Raw genomic sequence first — 18,451 nt, forward strand, 5'->3', positions numbered from 1 at the left:
TCAAATCTGGGTGAAATAAAGGACATGCCAGTAGGATCATGGGTGTCACATTATTCTAATATTTTAACGTGTTAATCGTCTGAATGCTGACTCTGTGTGTGTCAGCTCTGTCGTCTGCACCAGCTGGAACACAGAGATGCTTCAATCAGGTGTGTTACTAACAGGCACGTTAACTGTGGAGATGTGTGGCTCAATATTATGAGAATGAGCCAAATATATTTATTTAAATTGATAATAAATCCTGAGTTTTTCTTTATGCGCTGTGTTGTCAGATGTTAATGATCTTTGCCTGAACAAAATACTGTGAAAAACTGATTAAATTATGTTAATTATGGAGCAATCTAATCAAAGATCAAGTAAACAAAACTCAAGTCTGACCTTTGACATTTGATCCCAACATTTTAGCACCAGACAGTTTGATATTCAGTTGCTACGGACACTTTTTTGGCCAGGACACAAAAGCCAGGACATGACGTCATCGCACCTTCTAGACATGTAAACAGGAAATGGGCTCAGACTGGCTGACGTAAAGCATTTTGGGGATTATGTGAAAGCAGCCGACCTGATACAGAAGTAAAGTAAAGCAGAATGTTGATGGAGACGCAGTCACCTGTCATTATAAAGGCTGAATAATGAATATAAAGTAGCAGCTGTTTCAAAGTGTTTCTCACGCAGCAGGTTTTACAAGTGTAAAATGTGAGGGACGTACTTTCTGCAGGTAGAGGATTAACCCTTTCAGGATGGCATAGAAGGTCTTCCAGCCTCTTTTCCCCCTTGGTGCTGTGAGGAGGAGGAAAGGGTTAATATCACATCTGTCGTTATGGACATAGACACAATCACACTGTTAGTTTGTCTTTAACACTAATTAACACTAATAACAGAAACACTTGTGACAGAAGAGGACACTACGTCATAAGCATTAACAATAAACCTAGAAACAATATAAAAGGAAAGAGGTGGGTAATTAAAATATAAACACAAATGTCAACTCCAGCTGCGGAGGAAGATCATGTGATACAACAGAAAGCTCCACAACAGCAGAACTATATCGAAACATCCGTTTACAGACAGTTTAATCCAAGTCTCATTTATCCAGTCGTATGCTCAGCACTTCCCAGACAGACGGCCTGTTACTACAGGCACCTGAACTAAAAGAGAAACTTATCAATGTTCTCTTTAAAGCCAAACGCCACTGACAAAAACAGTAACTTGACCTTGCTGAATTGTGCCTTGATGCTGGTCCACCGCTGCCTCGATCGCTAAGTCTCTTTGTGTTATTGTGCAACTTCGATGAATTCAAACTCTTCAAAACACCAAAGTCACACAACAACTCAAACAAACTAACTGATTGAGGCAGTGGTGGACCAGCACAAGAGTAACAGCACTGATAAGTTTAAGGTGCTGTCACACCTGCCCTGTTTGGTTCGGTTCAATCGAACTGAAGTTCGTTTGCCCCCTCAGTGCGGTTCATTTGTGCAGGTGTGAACACACCAAAACAACCGGACTGAGACCTTCTTGAAGAGGTGGTCTCAGTCCGGTTCCAAAGGAACTCTGGTGCGGTTGGTTTGTGGTGAGAAGGTGTTCGACCTGGATGTGAAGCAACTGCAGTCACATGACACATTGTTTGGGTTAAACATGAGCATGTTACAGTCCTGGAGGATTATTAATGTGCACCTCCTCCTGTACTGCCTTAATATGCACATTCAGCACATCCAATGCATCAAAACATTGTTTTCTAGTTGGAGCCGCGCCTCGTTTTCAAACTGTATGGTTTGACTAAAATGAACAATGACAGCAATATAGTCCACGATGAGCAGCGCTAAAATCAACCTGCGTAGTTGTCCCTCCATTGTGACATTAGAAAGTGTCACATTTATCTTGCAAGTGTACTCTTCTTCAACGTTTGCTTTACTTCCTGGATTTTTCCCACATGGAAATTCTGACCAATCAAGAGCAGCTTTCTCACACAAGGCATTTGATCTGGTCCTCTTGTAAATGCTGCTGTGAGAACACCAACCAACTCTAGGTAATTATACAACTTTGGAACAACATGAGTCCCTGATTCAGACCAAAGGAGACCCCTCTAGGGCTGACAGCAGCCTTAACTCTAGCTCAGTTCAGGTCATAACGGGCCGTCTGTGAAGTGCTGAACATACAGGTGGATAAATGAGACTTGGATTAAACTGCATGAGTTGTGTGAGAGTTTTCAAACAGATGTTTTGATACAGTTTTGCTGTTGTTAAAGGTGGTCTTTGTTCAACGTGTGATAAAAACAAAGTTTTGTTCATGAATTTAATCTAACACGAGCTGAGTGACTGACACACAAATGATCATTTGGGGAGCAAAGTTTACCTTAAACCTTCCTCCACTCTGTGCTGACCATTTTGTTTCTTTTTATTGTTGCTACCAGATGCAGCCTTTCGTCTGACTGTTTCATGTTCTCTCATTGTTTTTATTATAACTCAGAAAATACAGTCTTGAACATGACATCACAGCTGGACTCAACTGTACTGTAGTCCTGTTTTGTTGAACTTGGATTATATCATTTCATGTTTACCACTTTTTGCATGGGAGGATGGAGCAGACTTTATCTGCTGGTGATGACCAAAGGTTCCTGAAGAGCTGCTAAATCGACCTTGAGGTGAGATTGTTTTGCTATTTGAGTGATGGGAACATGTAAAAGATAAAAGTCTGATGCTTCTCACTTCTCTTGCCGTCTGAGTCTGCGTGGACTTTGCGAACCAGGAACCCATTCTTGTACAGCAGTGATCCGGTCGGCTGCGTCTCCTCTGTCCTCCCGCTGCTGCCCTCCCCCTTCACAGATCTGGAGGCGGTGGAGTCACACAGGCTGTCCCCGAGCTCCGAAAACGACTTCCGCAGCTCTTCCTCGTCGCTATGGAGACAAAATAAATAAATAAATAAATAAACAGATCCCATGGTGATCAACACTTATGTGTCATGTCTCATTAGCAAACGCGAATAAACACATCATCATTCATCCTGTCCATTCGCCTCTCACTCTGTGCTTGTTACAGAACAGGACGAGAGGTTTCACACACTTAGTGGCTGAAACTTTTTCATTTCATACAGAACACATGAGTAATACCCAACGTCCACTGCTGGTGTCTTGGCACAGCGTTATTGTTGCACAAGACATTTACAAAGCATCATGTATCTCTGGAGGCAGAGACCTGAGTGAATGAAGCTGCCTTCAAAGCTGTAATTGTGTGTTTTCCTGCTCCAGTTCTCCTGAGGAGCACAAGTCTCCACTCTCCTTGATCAAAAAGTACCACAGCTACAGAGTGACACCATCTTTCTTGTTCCAGCTTTGAGGTGAAAAACAGGGGCATCTTTACCCAGGGGGGGTCGACTCCTCTTAGAAATGCCGACGCATCACAGTTCCTCTTTCTTCTCTTGAAGCCTCGTAGAGGTGAGAAAGAGTTTGCAACAAAAGTTCAGGCTTTACAGACTCACCAAGAAAGGACGGTGCAAAGTAGAGACGTGCAGGTCAGGGGGTTTGAAACTGACACCAACCCGGCCGTTACGACAGCCTGTCCGCCCGCCCTGCCCCCAAACATAAGCATTGATCATACACTGTATAAAAGAAGTGGACATAGCCACCTATTGCTTTGTGGACGTCTGTTTCGAAGCCTCGAGTTCGGCATTTTGGCTGCTGCCATCTTGTGTTTGAAGCCTATCCCAGCTGACAGTGAGTGAGAGACGGGGTAAACCCTGGACAGGTCACCAGACTATCACAGGGCTGACACATAGAGACACACCATTCGGCTGTTTCGAGTCACCAATTAACCTGCATGTCTTTGGACTGAGGTACCCGAAGTACTCGCAGAAAACTCCGCACAGAAGCCCCACCGTGGGGTTCGAACCAGGAACCCTCTTGCTCTGGGGTGACAGTGCTAACCATGGCACCACCCGGCCCGACCTGCCCGGCTTAAACCTGGGATATTTTGTTACAAGCTTCCCCGAACCACCTGACCTGCAGGTTGTGGGTCAACCCGTGAATCACTGGTGCCCAGCAAACCTTAAAGCAATAACACAACAGATGATTTATGATGAGACTTAAATTCTGAGATGATGAAAAGTCCTGAAAATGCTCAGAGAGAACTGAAACATTTTCCCTGTTGACTCCCTCTGCAGAGGAAGACTGTTACTGATTTTACAAAGAACAGTACAGTTACATTACCTGTGGTCATTTCTGGTGTAAATGTTGAAATTGTAAACCAGTATAAATACCTGGGAACTGTTCTTGATGAAGCCCATGTGGATTTACTTTGTGAGAAGGCTCATCAGCAGCTCCGTGGTTTTAATGTGGAGTCTACTCTTTATGGACTCACTTCATCTGCTTGTTCAGACTTTCAGCACGTAAGAACAGGAACAAACTGTTGGGGATTGTCAGGGTGTGCAGTAAATAAGCAGCCTCACTGATCTGCACAAGGTGAGGTTGGTGCAAAAGGCCAGACTGACCCTGGCAGATCCAGATCACCATCAACACCACCTGCTGCCTCATGGAGGGTTCAGGTTGCTTCCGTCTGGACGCAGATATCTGTTGCAGGACAAATAGACTGAGGGATTCATTTGTCCCCGCAGCGATTAGACTTTTAAAAGACTTGTCTTGGCTCAATGTGTGCATTGTCTCGACATATATATTTGTTTCTATGTTGTTAACTGCTAGCTGTGGAACTAATTGCCTCTAGGAGATAATAAAGATTCTTGAACTTGAACTAGAGGGGTTTATACCTTTCTGAGGACATGTATAGGAAATGGCACCATTTTTAAATTAACAATATTCTTTGGTATATTTTCAAGGTGACAATCTGAATCACCTGCAAGGCCCCCCCCCCTTTTACTAAAACAAGTTTCCAGGCTGAGAGCTGTTGCTGCTGGATGAGAGGTTTCGCAGCACATCGCTCATTAGGAGCGGGCCTCCAGGAGCCATCTTTGTAAATGAGGATTCTGATGACTGCTGCTTCATTTCTTTCTAACTACCCTCGTGTGTGTGTGTGTGTGTGTGTTTCCTGCACAACAAAACAAGTCTCTTTATGTTTGTCTATTTTTTTCAGATGAAGATTTTTGTTGTATTTCTTCATTTCATTTTGTTTTTATCTTATAGCTCCACATTTGACTATTTTTTGCTTTTATATTGCTGTATATTCTTGTCTTCTAGCTCCTTTTTTAATTTCATCACTGCTTCTTCACCAACTTTTAAATGTTTTGTCATCTATTTTTGTTTTTATCTTAATGTACAACTCATCTACTGACCCCTCTTTTATTTCTTAGTTCTTATTTATTTATTACTGTTTTGTTTTAATACCATATTTCATCCCTATATTCCAGCCTACCTGCCCTTGTTTATTTATCTTTATATATTATCACTGGTTTAACACATTTTTTTGTTTTGTAATCTTTTTTTGTCCAATAACTCAATTTTTATTTGTGTTTATTGATTTTATTATTTTCTAATTGAAATAAAAAAGTAAAATGTTTAATCATTCATGTTTGCCTTTAAATTACGATATACTCTTGTCTCTAACGCTTCTTTTTTCTGACATGTTTCATTTTATTACTGTTTTATTACAAAGGAAATCACTTCACACATCTATTAAAACAAGACAGGTGCGTTGGAGAGAGAAGACCAAAACATTTCAAAAGGACTCCTGCACACTGTCTAACTTGCAATATAAAATAAAATAAATTTTATATTGCAAGTTAGACAGTGTGCGGGAGTCCTTTTGAAGTTACTGTTTTATTAGCATTCCTTAAACATTTTATCATCAGTATTTTAAATGTCATTTTATTGCATATTATTGTATACGAGCCCTTATTTATTTAGTTTGTATTCAATATCAAATTGTTATGTTTTGTCATCTATTTTTGTTTTATTTCAATTTATATTGTTGTCTGTCTGTTCACCGCTTCTTTTATTTCTTGTGTGTTTTATTTCTTTCATTATTATTCTATTAACATTTTTAAATGTTTTATCATAATCATTTTTACTTATATATTACTGTACATTCTTGTTTACTAGCCCCTTCCCTTTTTCTTTATTTTATTTTGGTTTTATTACAATTTTTAAACGTTTTATTGTCCAATTGGTTTTTTATCTTGGCATATATTCTTGTTTACTATATGTCCCTTTTTATTTCTTATTTATATTCTATAAACATTAAATGTTGTATATATATATATATATATAGAGAGAGAGAGAGAGAGAGAGAGAGAGAGAGAGAGATATGTAGTGTATATCCATCTGCATTTCTTTCCATTTGTTTGTTTTAATCTTCATAAACTTGTGTCTTTGCATCCCCAACCCTAACCCTATCTAAATAAACAGTAGGCTATATTACAGTATTGTATTTGAATGCGAGGCATTATTTACTGACACACATTACTGCAGCAGTGCTAATCCCATTCTCCCCTAAATAATCCCCCACAATGCACTGTACGCACTGGTTAAGTGTTTTTAAAGGGATTTGTCACATTAACAGATGATCAGTGCTTCAGGCAACAACACCGAGCGTCTCCGCATCTGCCTGCTGAGGTAACATGGCAATTCCACTTGTTACCTCACCAGGCGGCACCCATGCAAAAGTTCAGCCCGAAAATAGAAAGATGGCTGGATGCCGAGCCCCCCCGAGACCACGCTATGAGTAACCAACAGTACATAACAGCAGTTAACCCCGTGCAGGAGCCAGAGAGAGAGAAGGGAGGCAGAGATGGAGCCAATGAGCACGTAGCCTGTTGCCTGGTAACTGCTGGCCTGCCTGAATCCCATTCTACACAGAGACAAAGTGGAGAGGAGATGGAGGGAGGAGGATGGATGGAGGAGGAGGGGGGAGGATGGATGGAGGAGAGATAGAGAAGTGAGGAGACAGAGACAGAAGAGGGGGAGAGAGAGAGAGAGAGAAAAGATGAAGCTGATCCTTCTCAGATGGCAGAACATTATCCACAATCATATGAGTGAGGAGAGGAGAGGAGAGGAGAGGAGAGGAGAGGAGAGGAGAAGAGGAGAGGAGAGGAGAGGAGAGGAGAGGAGAGGAGAGGAGAGGAGAGGAGAGGAGAGGAAAAGCAACTAAACAATGTTTTATAAAAAGGAGAGGAGGGGGAACAAAAGACAAGAATGGAAAGAAAAGAAGTGAATGTCGTCATTCACTTCTTTCCTTTCCATTCTTGTCTTTTGTTAAGAAAATGAAAATTAATGAAAAGGAAGGAAAAATGAAGAATGGAACAGGAGATGAAAGAAATGGAAACAAAAGGAATTAAAGGAGAGAACTGGAAAAGGCAGGTTAGGAAAACTAAATGAAAAAGAGGTTCAGAAAGAAAAGAAAGAAAAGGAAAAGGAAAGGAAAGGAAAGGTACAATAAGAAAACACAAGTACAGGAAAACTAAAGGAAGGATATAACAGGTTCAAAAAGAAAGAAAGAAAGAAAGAAAGAAAGAAAGAAAGAAAGAAAGAAAGAAAGAAAAGGAAAAGGAAAGGTACAATAAGAAAACACAAGTACAGGAAAACTAAAGATAGGACAATAGAACAATATAGGAAAAAATTACTGCAAAGGTACGACTAAAGAGTAAATGGAAAGAAAAGAGAAAAATACAGGTAAGAAAAGAAAAAGAATAAATGGAAAAGAAAGAAATGGAGAGAAAATTTTAAAAAAAAAATGAAGAAATGGGGAGAAAAAGAAAGGAGAGAAAAACAGGAATGTAAAGAAAGACAAGGAAATGAATAAAAGAGAGAAAAACATCTTGAGGAAAGAAATAAATAAATGGAAAAAAACATGAAGGAAAAGAGAAGAAAATAAAAAAACAGGCAAGAATAAAGAAACGAAAAGAGGAGAAACAACTGGAAACGAAAAGAAGGGAAAATACTGCAGAGAAGGAAAGGAAAAGTAACGAGAGGAAACAAATGAAAAGGATGAAAACAAACTGAATGAAGACAAAAAAGAAGATGAAGGATAAAGAAAGAAATTAAGAAAGAAAGAAAGAAATTAAGAAAGAAAGAAAGAAAGAAAGAGAAGGAGAGGAAATGTTGTGGACATGGCTGACCAGGCTGACGAGCTGAAAGAAGAAGTGCATTCTGGGTTATTGTGTTGATGTTGCTGCATCAGTAAACCAGCAGAAACAGATCTGCTGTGTTTCACCTGTGACACTGATGAAACACGAGGAGGACGTTCATTCATCCAGACACTTGTTCACTCGTTCACTGAGGCTGCAGGTTTAACTTCACATCATCCACAGGAGGGTTTATATTAACGAGGATAATCTGAGCCGTCAGAAGCTTTTATGATCCTGCTATCGTCTCAATAGCTTTGAGATACCAAAACATTTTCCACCTTTAACTTTACTGGACGTTCATCTAAACTTTTTCTTTTTACGCCAAAGTTCTGAAAAGTAAAATGTTTTCTAATCACACGTAGATGTACAAGAACTTTACTTGGACGCATACGACACATTTCCACAGTAAATGACTCGTCCTGTGTCAAATATTTTATTGAGTTGTGTCCTTACATTATCCAAAATGTTTACATGTTCAAACCTGACAGTGCGTTTCATTTGGTCGCCTGTCAATGGCGTCTGACCCCCGTTAACCCCTCAAGGTGCTCCAACATCCGGGGAAACACAGGAAGCACCAGATGATTCATCATTGTGAGTCGCACAGTGTCACAGAGTTAAACTCATTAACACAGAAATCCAGAAGAGACCTAATTCACTGATATGTGTCGATCCAGCTCACTACAATGTGCTGCTGTAACCAGTGTTTCACAGCAGCCACTGAGCTAATGTGTCCGGTTGTAGCGTTATCTTGACCACGTATATTAAGGCTGAGCTGCCCCATGATTGAAACCAGGGGCGGGGCTAAGGGGTGGCTACTTGGGCCCCAGGTGTTTTCTGAAAAGCCTCGAATGTGAGTTTTACTTTGAACAAAAAAAAACAACAACATCTCGTGAATAACGTGCAGTACCGGAGTCCAACAGAGAGGCAGCAGCTGCGGGAAAGTAGCCTGCGTACTGCGTAGCCTGCCTGGGCCTGCCCTGAAGAAGAAGTGTTTTTATTATTCTCCAGGGTAACATTTTTTTTCCATGACCGTGGGTAAAAGCGGAGCACTTCTGACTGTCAGTGAACGGCCGGTGGTCACGGCGAGTACCCGGATGCTGAAGAAGAAGAAGAAAGATGAAAGAAGACAAACGAAAGAAGAATATGGATATTCGGAAGTTTTTTAATTCAAAGCCGGCGCCACGAGCTGTTTCAGGTTAGTGACTCTTATTTGAAAGGTGACTGACGATGTTACTTTGCTGGTTTGCTAACGTTAGCTGGCTATACGTTGTGTTATGATGAAAATGAAAGACAGCAAACTTGCAGCAAAAAACAAAAGCACCAATTTTTCCATCTGGGCTAAGCCCCGGATGTCCTACAATCCTAAATCCGCCTCTGATTGAAACTGTTGCATAACGATAGCTACAGTTGCTGTACCAGCGGTCAACTCATCTAATGGTTACGTTAGCAAGTTGACATTACGTTAGCTAACGCTATTTGCAGCTATTTCATTAGAATGAAGTGACAATACGTGTATAAATGTGATGTGAATAAAACTTAAGTGAATTTCCAGGTCTATGAAAATAATTTCTGCCAAAGTCTTGTCAGATAAACTTTCATCAACAACGGTGATTGCTTAACAAAGACAACAACTCCCATGATCCCACACTGCCTCAAGACATAATCAAAGACGTACATACTGTGTCTTTAAATATAATTGTCTAAAACTGGCAGATTTTCTGATTGAAATCTGAAACTATCTCATTAATTTTACGTAAACAGTATTAGGAGCCTGACAAAGGCTTCAGTGGTCAGTCTGTAGGCCGAGATGCACCAAACTGACACCAAAGAACCAGCAGCAAAGAACACTGACTGTTGCATCGCCTTAAAGCTAACGGCTAACTAGCATATACTCTCTCTGTGTCTGCATGAGAGGAAATAACGGTGTGTCTCAAATCACTTACTTCCATTAATACCCTTCCATGTAGTATACTGTGTGCACTATGTACTTATTGGCGTACTGCGCGAATTTCGACAGGGTAGTGTTGTCTCAAACCAAACACGGCCGTTGTGCACTCACCGGAAATGACGACCGCAAATTAGCTAGTTAGCAAACTAGCATTAGCATTCGCGTTATCGTTTGCGGTGCCAAATCATTACAGACTGCTAAATGAACCCAATAAACACTTTGCTGGCTTGTACCCAACAACAGTATAGTGGTGCTTAGTGCAAAAAACACATGTATTTGTACAATGCAGCGACGTTCACAGTCTTTCAAGTTTGAAAAGTGGCCCCTCCCCTTCTGCTACGTAGCCAAGAAGGCGACCATTGAGGACAAGAAGTGTCCATAGTTCCACACTCAACTTCTTGACCATTTTGGGTGCACCATCCAGGTACTCATAGTGCACTGCATTTTTCCATACTTCTCAGTGTGAACGCACTTATGCACTCAAAATATTAAGTGTAAGTATAGAAGTACGCGATTTGAGACACAGCATAACTCTCCATACCAGCAGGAAGCGGTCGTCGTAATCATCATTCAAAAAGGGAAACCAGGAGATCAACAGAACAGATTCAAGATGCTAGTTAGCCAGTTAGCCTGTTAGCACACTAACGACACAACCTGATGTTCAAAGAACTTATGATATTCAACGTGTGCTAGCAAACAACGGCACGCAATTAGGAAGCATTTCTACTGAAGCACTGACACATTTGCTGTGTCATATACGCTGGCTAATACCATCATCATACCTGATATAACAAGTTTGTTTTTATCTCACTTTCTCTTGACTTTAGTTGTTTGTTTACTTTCCTCAATTTAGTTTCTCTTCTTGTGCGCTGAGCTAAACTGTCAATCAGAGTGATTTCACTTGGCAATGGGCGCCGCCATCTCTGACGCCAATTCAACATGCCCCACTGGCCAAAAATAAGCCAACAAGGGCCGAGGGACACACTGTAAAAACTAGCGCATCAGATGCTCAGTGACGACCAACAGCTGATCATCGGCTTGGTGTGTCAGGGCCCTTACAGACATTTGAATGTCACAGAATCCTGGACTCGACTCAGACCAGGTTCAGCCCCCTCTAGCACTATAATACCAAATGAAATACTGGTGTCCTGATGTTTAACGTGATCTGATGCAAGTAGCTGGCACACAGGCTGCAGGTGAGAGCAGCGGACAATAACAAGATGGGATGACTGGAGCCATGGAGGAAGGAGGAGAGGAGGAGAGGAGGAGAGGAGGAGAGGAGGGATGAGCAGAATGAAAGGAATAATAGAGCAGATGGGGTCTCGTCTGTCCCTCTGCACATCGCTCATTTCATGCACTTCGTTCTCCACGTTGCACTCGTTGTATGATGCGCTGAGATTCTGCCATTTACAGCCTGTTCTGCTCGTCTCTGTCCACAGATCCTCCTCAAGCTCCGACTTGTTGCGTCTCTTTCAGCGCACAATGCCCACCACCACCTCTCCCTCTCTTTGCTCTCCACCCCCGCTCCTGAATGAGGAAGCATGTGTGTACTGTATATGTCTGTGTTTGTATGCCTGTGTGTGTGTGTGTGTGTGTGTGTGTGTGTGTGTGAAGAACATGTGGGTGCATCCAACTGCACCGTTGAGAGAGTGGCCGTGTCTTTTCTCTGTGGGGGTGTGAAATAACATCCATCCCTGTGTTTTTTGCTTTGTGCTAAAATACTGCGTGCCCACACACACACACACACACACACACACACACACACACACACACACACACACCTGTAATGAGATGCACACACCAGATTTCACATATAAAATCTGTATTCATGTAATGACAGCACACGGTTTGTTTCAGTGTGTGAATATCACACCTCTCTCTCAGGCCTTTGACTGTACTGGAGAGTGTGTTTTCTTTTTAAGCCTCAATCTGGGTGTAAATTAGTAAATCAGTACTGGGCTGCTCTATATATAGCAGAGAGAGTCTTACTATTTGCACTATAATGCGTAACTGTATTTATTGAAAAAACAATTTAGTTTTCCTTTTTGTTTCTTCCTTAAATGCCACTTTTATACAGTTTGTTCCGTCTTAATGCCTACTGCTTTATTGTTAATACTCTGTTCTAATTTAAATATTAAATTAAATATATTTAAATAATAAAATAACTTTATTTCTGTCTGTTCTGCTTGTTTGTATGTTCATGTCTTTTTTACAAATTCAAAATAAATATCAAATATTTGTTCATTCATTCTCTGACGGTGTAGCATGAAGAGAAGTGCAACTGCATGTCATTGTGCAGTCACGTGCTGCACCGTACGACAATAAAACCCTTGAAATCCATTTAAGTATAATTAAATATTGTAATGTAATCTATTTCATTGCTCCCCAACCTTTTTTTTCTTATTAAGGGACCTCTTTTCTTTCATTGAGCAAACTGATGTCTCTTCACTAAGTGGCATATTTTATAGATATTTGATATTTAATTCAAAGCATAACAATAACAGTACAGACTGTGCAAGACACCTAAATAGTGAACACAATAACTGCAGGACGTTTGTGTAAAACAAGCAAACTGGATGCATTTTGGGCAGATTGTGTCCTGTGAATATTACAGATAATATTTCAGATATTTTTAGGAACTTTTTATAAAGATTTTCTGTATCATGTAAATATTTTGCAGTGCCTGTTTTTATGGGTGCAGCTTTTATGCCAACAGCTGATACCAATGTTTTGTTGTTGTTTACTTTGTTTACAATGTTATTTATTTCCCCTTTTGTGCCAGGGAAACAAAGAAATCTGTATCATAAAATAACTGAGCTGTTTCAAAGTCATTCAGCCCTTCATTACACTATCTTTGAATGAGCACAGATGCAACCATATCATTTTGAATAAAATTTAAAACACCTTTAAAAAGGCCTCAAAGTCTTTTTTTTTCTGTACATAATATATCAGAATTCTCTCTCTAATATCTTTTGTATATTGATGTGAAAACATCAACACATTTCTCCTTAAAATAGCCGTATTAATAGTCAGGAAAAAGTACATTTTTACAAGGCTACATTTGAACACATGATGACGTCACAATTGATCTTTGCCCGATACTCATTTTTACTGAATAGAGCTTGAACGCATCAACATGTAACATATGTGGAGGATGGTCCAGATGCATCCTTCATGGCCTAACCTATCCAGAGACTCACTGCACACCAGCGATAATTGTTTTTTTTTCTAAGACTATGGCGTCCCTGAACACACCACCAGCAGTATTGAGTTTGAACTCACGCAGATAGTTAATGATATAAAGGTTAAAAAAACAAGAAGCCTTCTTATCAAAACGACTACGTGACAGTAGTGATGCCGACTGAGGTATAAAAGCAGTAACAATGTCTGGGTCCATTATTTAACTAGCCTGTACCCGACTAACTTGTCTCATCAGGTGCAGCTGGTTGCTCAGTGACAGGAGCGTCAGTGGGTAGGGACGGGAACAGCTGGTGATGCAAACAGGAAATGCTCCATAAACCTGACCTTCCCATTTCAATTCAGCCGTTGCAGTTCCTTAAAGGACGCAGCCTTATCTGTCTGCGTCGGCCGCGTCCTTCAGAGGCTGCAGCCCCTGACTTGAGACACAGCAAATGTAACCGCCGTCCTCAGTTAGTTTTGGCCACCAGCTGCTAACTGCTAACTGCTAACTGCTAACAGCTAACATTTACTACCTCTTCCTTGCAATATCAACACGTATTTGTTGTTGACAACATAGTTTCATCAGGGAAACAATAGGGAGCATCTTCTGATCATCAATAGTTAGTTTTGTCCTGAAGGCGTCATGGGGAAGATCTCTGTTTGTCCCAAACACGTCCTCTATTATTCACAGGACAATGCTGTTGGTCTCGAGCTCTGCTTTTTAGCCTGTGTAATATTGATGTGACACAACAGAGCAACAGTAGCTGATAGCTGATAAATTGGGGCATCCCTACCTGCTTTATGTTCTGCACCAGAATACCAGTGCAAGTTCCGTGTATGTAACCTAATTGGCAATAAACCTGCTTCTGTTCCTGACTGTGAAATAAAAGAATAAAACACACTCTTTATTGTTCTGTGATTAAAATCTGTAATTACAAACACACAAACTGACAGCAAACATTCCCCAACAAGAAAAACAAAAGCAGCGTTCGCAGCCTCCGAGTCGATGCAGAGCTGAAGTGTATCCGTCACAGGGTGTCAGTCCTTGTGTTGTGATCTGAGTCAAGTGAAAAAATGTCCTCTGCGTGATGAAATATGCATCAACTGAGCGAGCAGGGTGTGAAAGTGCTGGCAAAAAGTGACACTGCGCTGTACTCTTCAAATAGGGGTTTCAAAGCAGAGACAGGATCTTACTCTATTTCAATGATCTCGGCCAGTTGAAATATTAAAAACGAACATGTGCAACTCTCTGCTGCCAAAAACTGAAAAAAGAGAAGAAGGCCAGACTGCTGTGGGCTGAATCTCTTAATCTGTAATTCATTTTGTTTGGAGGTGGATTCTCTCTTTGCTTCCATGAGTGTTTACGTGTCTAAAAATGACATCTTTTTCTATCCCCGCGTGGCCTCTTATGCGGCGGCAGTGTTTAAATAGCTGTCTATATGTCAGCGGAGATGTTTGAACTGGATTGCCTGCCTCTCTGTGGATCTCCTCCTCGATCTGCTCCTCTCTGACCACTTTTATTCAGCTGCTTCGGGAGCGCTGCTGCAGCTATTTTTGGAGAGGTAGTGGGAGGCTGTGGTCACACCTTTGTACAGGATGCAGGTAAAGAGCCATTTAAATTGAGCCTCCCTCCCTCTGAGTCATTGTCTCTCTCTCTGTTCTTTTCTCATTCTCACATGTACAGCGCAGAGGCCGACATGTACACACACACACACACACACACACACACACAAATATATCTCCTGTGTACGTTTGAACATACTGTACATCTATCTGTTACCGTGTGTGTGTTTGCTGCTGAGAGAACACAGGGAGGAAAGAGCAATGCGGTAGCTATGGAGTCGTATCCATGGTGCCGTAGCTATGGCAACAAAGCTTGGAAAGCTAGTGACTTAATTGGCATCTCTGAGGCGCTCTGAAACTGTGATCCAGAATAGCAACCCTTGACACACTAATGTTTCCTTCACATGCCAGACAACGCTCACGTCATTAATGAGGATGCTAACAAGTTAATCAATACCCCTTATTGTTTCCTGCCCAGCAGGACAACGTGTGTGTGTGTGTGTGTTTAAATGTGTTGCACAGAATCAGTGACGAGGCAGAGGACAGAAACAGAGTCACAGAGGATGAAAAGGAATCAACATGAATGACTTACAGCGTCCACTGCAGCTTCTGATTCTTGATGGAGTTGTAGAGAGCCTGCAGAGGAAAACAAGGAAATCACATTTTCAGACAAACATGACAAACAGCAGCTACGCTCAGCTGTTGGCGACTTCATCACATATTACAGGAGGGGGGGGGGGGGTTATGAGAAAGCTGCACAGTAAGCAAGCAGGCTTTCATTCAATAAATTGTACTCAGAGAAATGTCATCCCTTCTTCACGCCGCTCAAACTGCCCTTTGCCTGAGCTTAACTCGTTTTCCTTCACCAAACAATCCATCAATCATCCAATCAGTCCGGCCACCACAACATCAGTTACACAGCCATTATCCGCAGAGCTCCGGCCTGTCGATGGACAGACCAGCAAATCAATTGGGCCGATAAATAATTTAGACTTTGACGCAAACGCATTGATCAGTGAGAGGCAAAATTAAGTTACAGCTTAGGAACATCAACACAAAAAAACTTAACGTGACAAAGACGTTAGAAACACACGGCTGAGGTGACGTTACACGTTCGTCTAAATGCTGTCATGCTGGTCAGTTAGTTAATTAACTGATCAGTCAAGAAGAAGAATGATTTATTCTCTTTGTTTTATTATAAATTCACTTTGGGCTGTAGGAAGTTTTGATGGACATTTTTCAACATTTCATTTATAGAAAAACTCATTAGTTCTCCAGCCTAATCAACAGGAAAAGTGTTGGCATGGCATTGTATATTTCTGCAAACCACAGATATGTTATATTTGTACATTATTATTTAGTGGATAAGTTGAACCTTTACATTTCAACAACACTGTGGTTTATGTGTGGTTAGGTTTAGGCATAAAAACCACTTGGTTATGTTGGGATAACGTCATGTTCTAAGCTTCAATACACAATGTGGGGGACACAGTTCTGGCATGAAAAGCAGCGATGTCTCAGTAAAACACAACTTCTTTTTGTGGCCAAAAAGTCAGTCAAAACACAGAGCCAGGTCCTTAACAACACCCACAACTGGGGGCTTAAAAGCTACTGGAAACACAGCGATGACTCGCTATATAACTGTTGTTTGTTGGTCTTGAACAGTGGTCTGTAGCTTAGCAGGTGTGTTGCCAGGTGACACACCATCAACCGTCCCCTCCACCTCCAAATGACAAAGTCAGCTCCAAACACATTCTCACTCCGACCTCATCAGATACTGACGTTTGGTCATGGACTTTCCAGCTCCAGATACAACGTGCAAGGTCAAGTTGTCTGTTACATGCATTGTGTTCTTTCAAAATACACTTCTGTTTTCACAGGAAATTTAACGTCTCTTTCAAAATAAATGCACTACATAGGTACAACACTGTGAATTGATGTTTTTATGCCTTCAGTAACTAACACACGTCGTTGGATTTATAATCTCACGCGACGTGAACATGGCTCTACAAAGTGAAAGTCCGTGTTTGGGTGAAAGTTGTTTGTTGGACTCACCCACTACCCCTCCTGCCCGCCTCACTCACTTTCATCTCTTTGACTTCCGTTCATGTCCCGCTGCGCTTCCCCCTGATGCCACCAAGTGCTATTTAACTATAATGGCGACCGGTCGTGTATTGTGCCGACGTTAAAGGACGGCTTTTTCGTCAGTGTCTGATGCCGCAAGTGATTGCCCATGTGGATGTCGCCAACTCCAGGGTGAGACCAGGTTGAGTCCCTCACTTCAGAAACATTGATAAGCTACATATGAAATGTGCAAATATAAGTATTTGTGGTAACACACAACATTTTCTTCTGACGACTAGTTGCACCTCAATTAAGAATTAAACACAAGTAATAAGATGTTGACACCAAAATGTTCTTATGTACCAAAAGTAAACACACTCATTACGCAGAATGGCTCCTTTTAAAATGAACCAGTTATGTTTAGATAGTTTTAGCTCCCTTATTACTGCTGGGTTGTTTAATGCAGTGGTTCCCAACTGGTGCTGACACAAGGTCCAGATTTCTGCTCAGTCATTAGTTCAAGGTCCCACAGTTTAACACATTCACCATCATACTTGTGTTTGGACATGTCGGTGAGCTAGTTTGCTGTCTCTGTCAAGTAGCCGTCTGTAAGTCATTAGCCCTTTTTAGATAGGAGTTGTGCAAATTTGCAGGAAAGCCCAATCAGTCTTTTTTCAGCATTGGCAGTATAAAAACAGAATCAGGGAGTGCAGCAAAATGCCGCCTACCTACTTTTGTTTATACAGAATGTGCCTTTTTCGGGGCAATGGGGGGCGTGAGCAAGTAACAAAACGTGTAGCTCAGCGTGTGACGTAAACAGTGACGTGGGAGGGAAGCCGCGGCTGGTCAGTCCTTCGGCGATTCTCTCGTAAGTCGGCCCGTTCTTCACCGTCCCCGTCATCTGACGGTTAATGGCCTCTTCGTTTGCGAGGACAAGGAGGGCGCGCAATTCCTTGTCTCCCCAGTTGCTCATCTTTACAGTGTCTGTCAGGTTTGTGTTTCCCTCTTGCTACTAGCTGCTCGCTAATTCCTGCTATCAGCTGTTTCCTGTTTATCCACCGCCAGTGGCTCGCACGTGCGGCGTCATCAACAGCTCCTCCCACAAGTCATCAACAGCTCCTCCCACAAGTCATCAACAGCTCCTCCCACAAGTCATCAACAGCTCCTCCCGTGGCGGAAGACCGCCTCGGTCTGTTTAAACTAAAAAGGTTCTGCCAATATGTCTACCCTACGAGGCGGAAAATTGGGCACCTTGGATCAACTCGCCAATCCGGCTCTGTGTGTCTAAACGTTCGCAGCTTGCCGGGAAAATGGCCCAACATTCACTGAAAATCTGGCAGTGTAAAAGGGGCTATTCACTCCCCTACAGGAAACAGCACTTCAAAATAAAAGCTCGCTGCTGGAAATTCACTGTACTTAAAAATAAAACCCTTTTTTTTTTTTTACAAACTTGACATGTTTGCGAATCACTTGTGGTCCATTCAGAATGGGCCTGCAACCCACCAGTTGGGAACCACTGGTTTAATGTATAACATTTTATAATATTTCTAATGTGATCGTATATGTTGTGTATAAAAAAGAACAAAAAACAGCAGTCAAAGAAATGTGGAGTAACAAGGGTCATTTTTG

The 18,451-nt window shown here is 41.5% G+C and overlaps 1 protein-coding gene across 2 annotated transcripts in view; it reads right to left on the reverse strand.

Annotated features, from left to right (window-relative positions):
* Positions 1-18,451, reverse strand: part of LOC126399424 (PH and SEC7 domain-containing protein 1-like) — a 261,872-nt gene that overhangs the window by 14,968 nt on the left and 228,453 nt on the right. For both annotated transcript variants that reach the window (XM_050059358.1, XM_050059359.1), the window contains 3 exons: positions 15,351-15,394; positions 2,706-2,893; positions 710-780 (listed from right to left, as the gene is read on the reverse strand). In XM_050059358.1, the coding sequence (XP_049915315.1) occupies positions 710-780; positions 2,706-2,893; positions 15,351-15,394 (303 nt within the window). The remainder of the gene's footprint in view (positions 1-709; positions 781-2,705; positions 2,894-15,350; positions 15,395-18,451) is intronic.

This window comes from Epinephelus moara, chromosome 13 (genome assembly GCF_006386435.1).
Source record: "Epinephelus moara isolate mb chromosome 13, YSFRI_EMoa_1.0, whole genome shotgun sequence".
Classification (NCBI taxonomy): Eukaryota; Metazoa; Chordata; class Actinopteri; order Perciformes; family Serranidae; genus Epinephelus; species Epinephelus moara.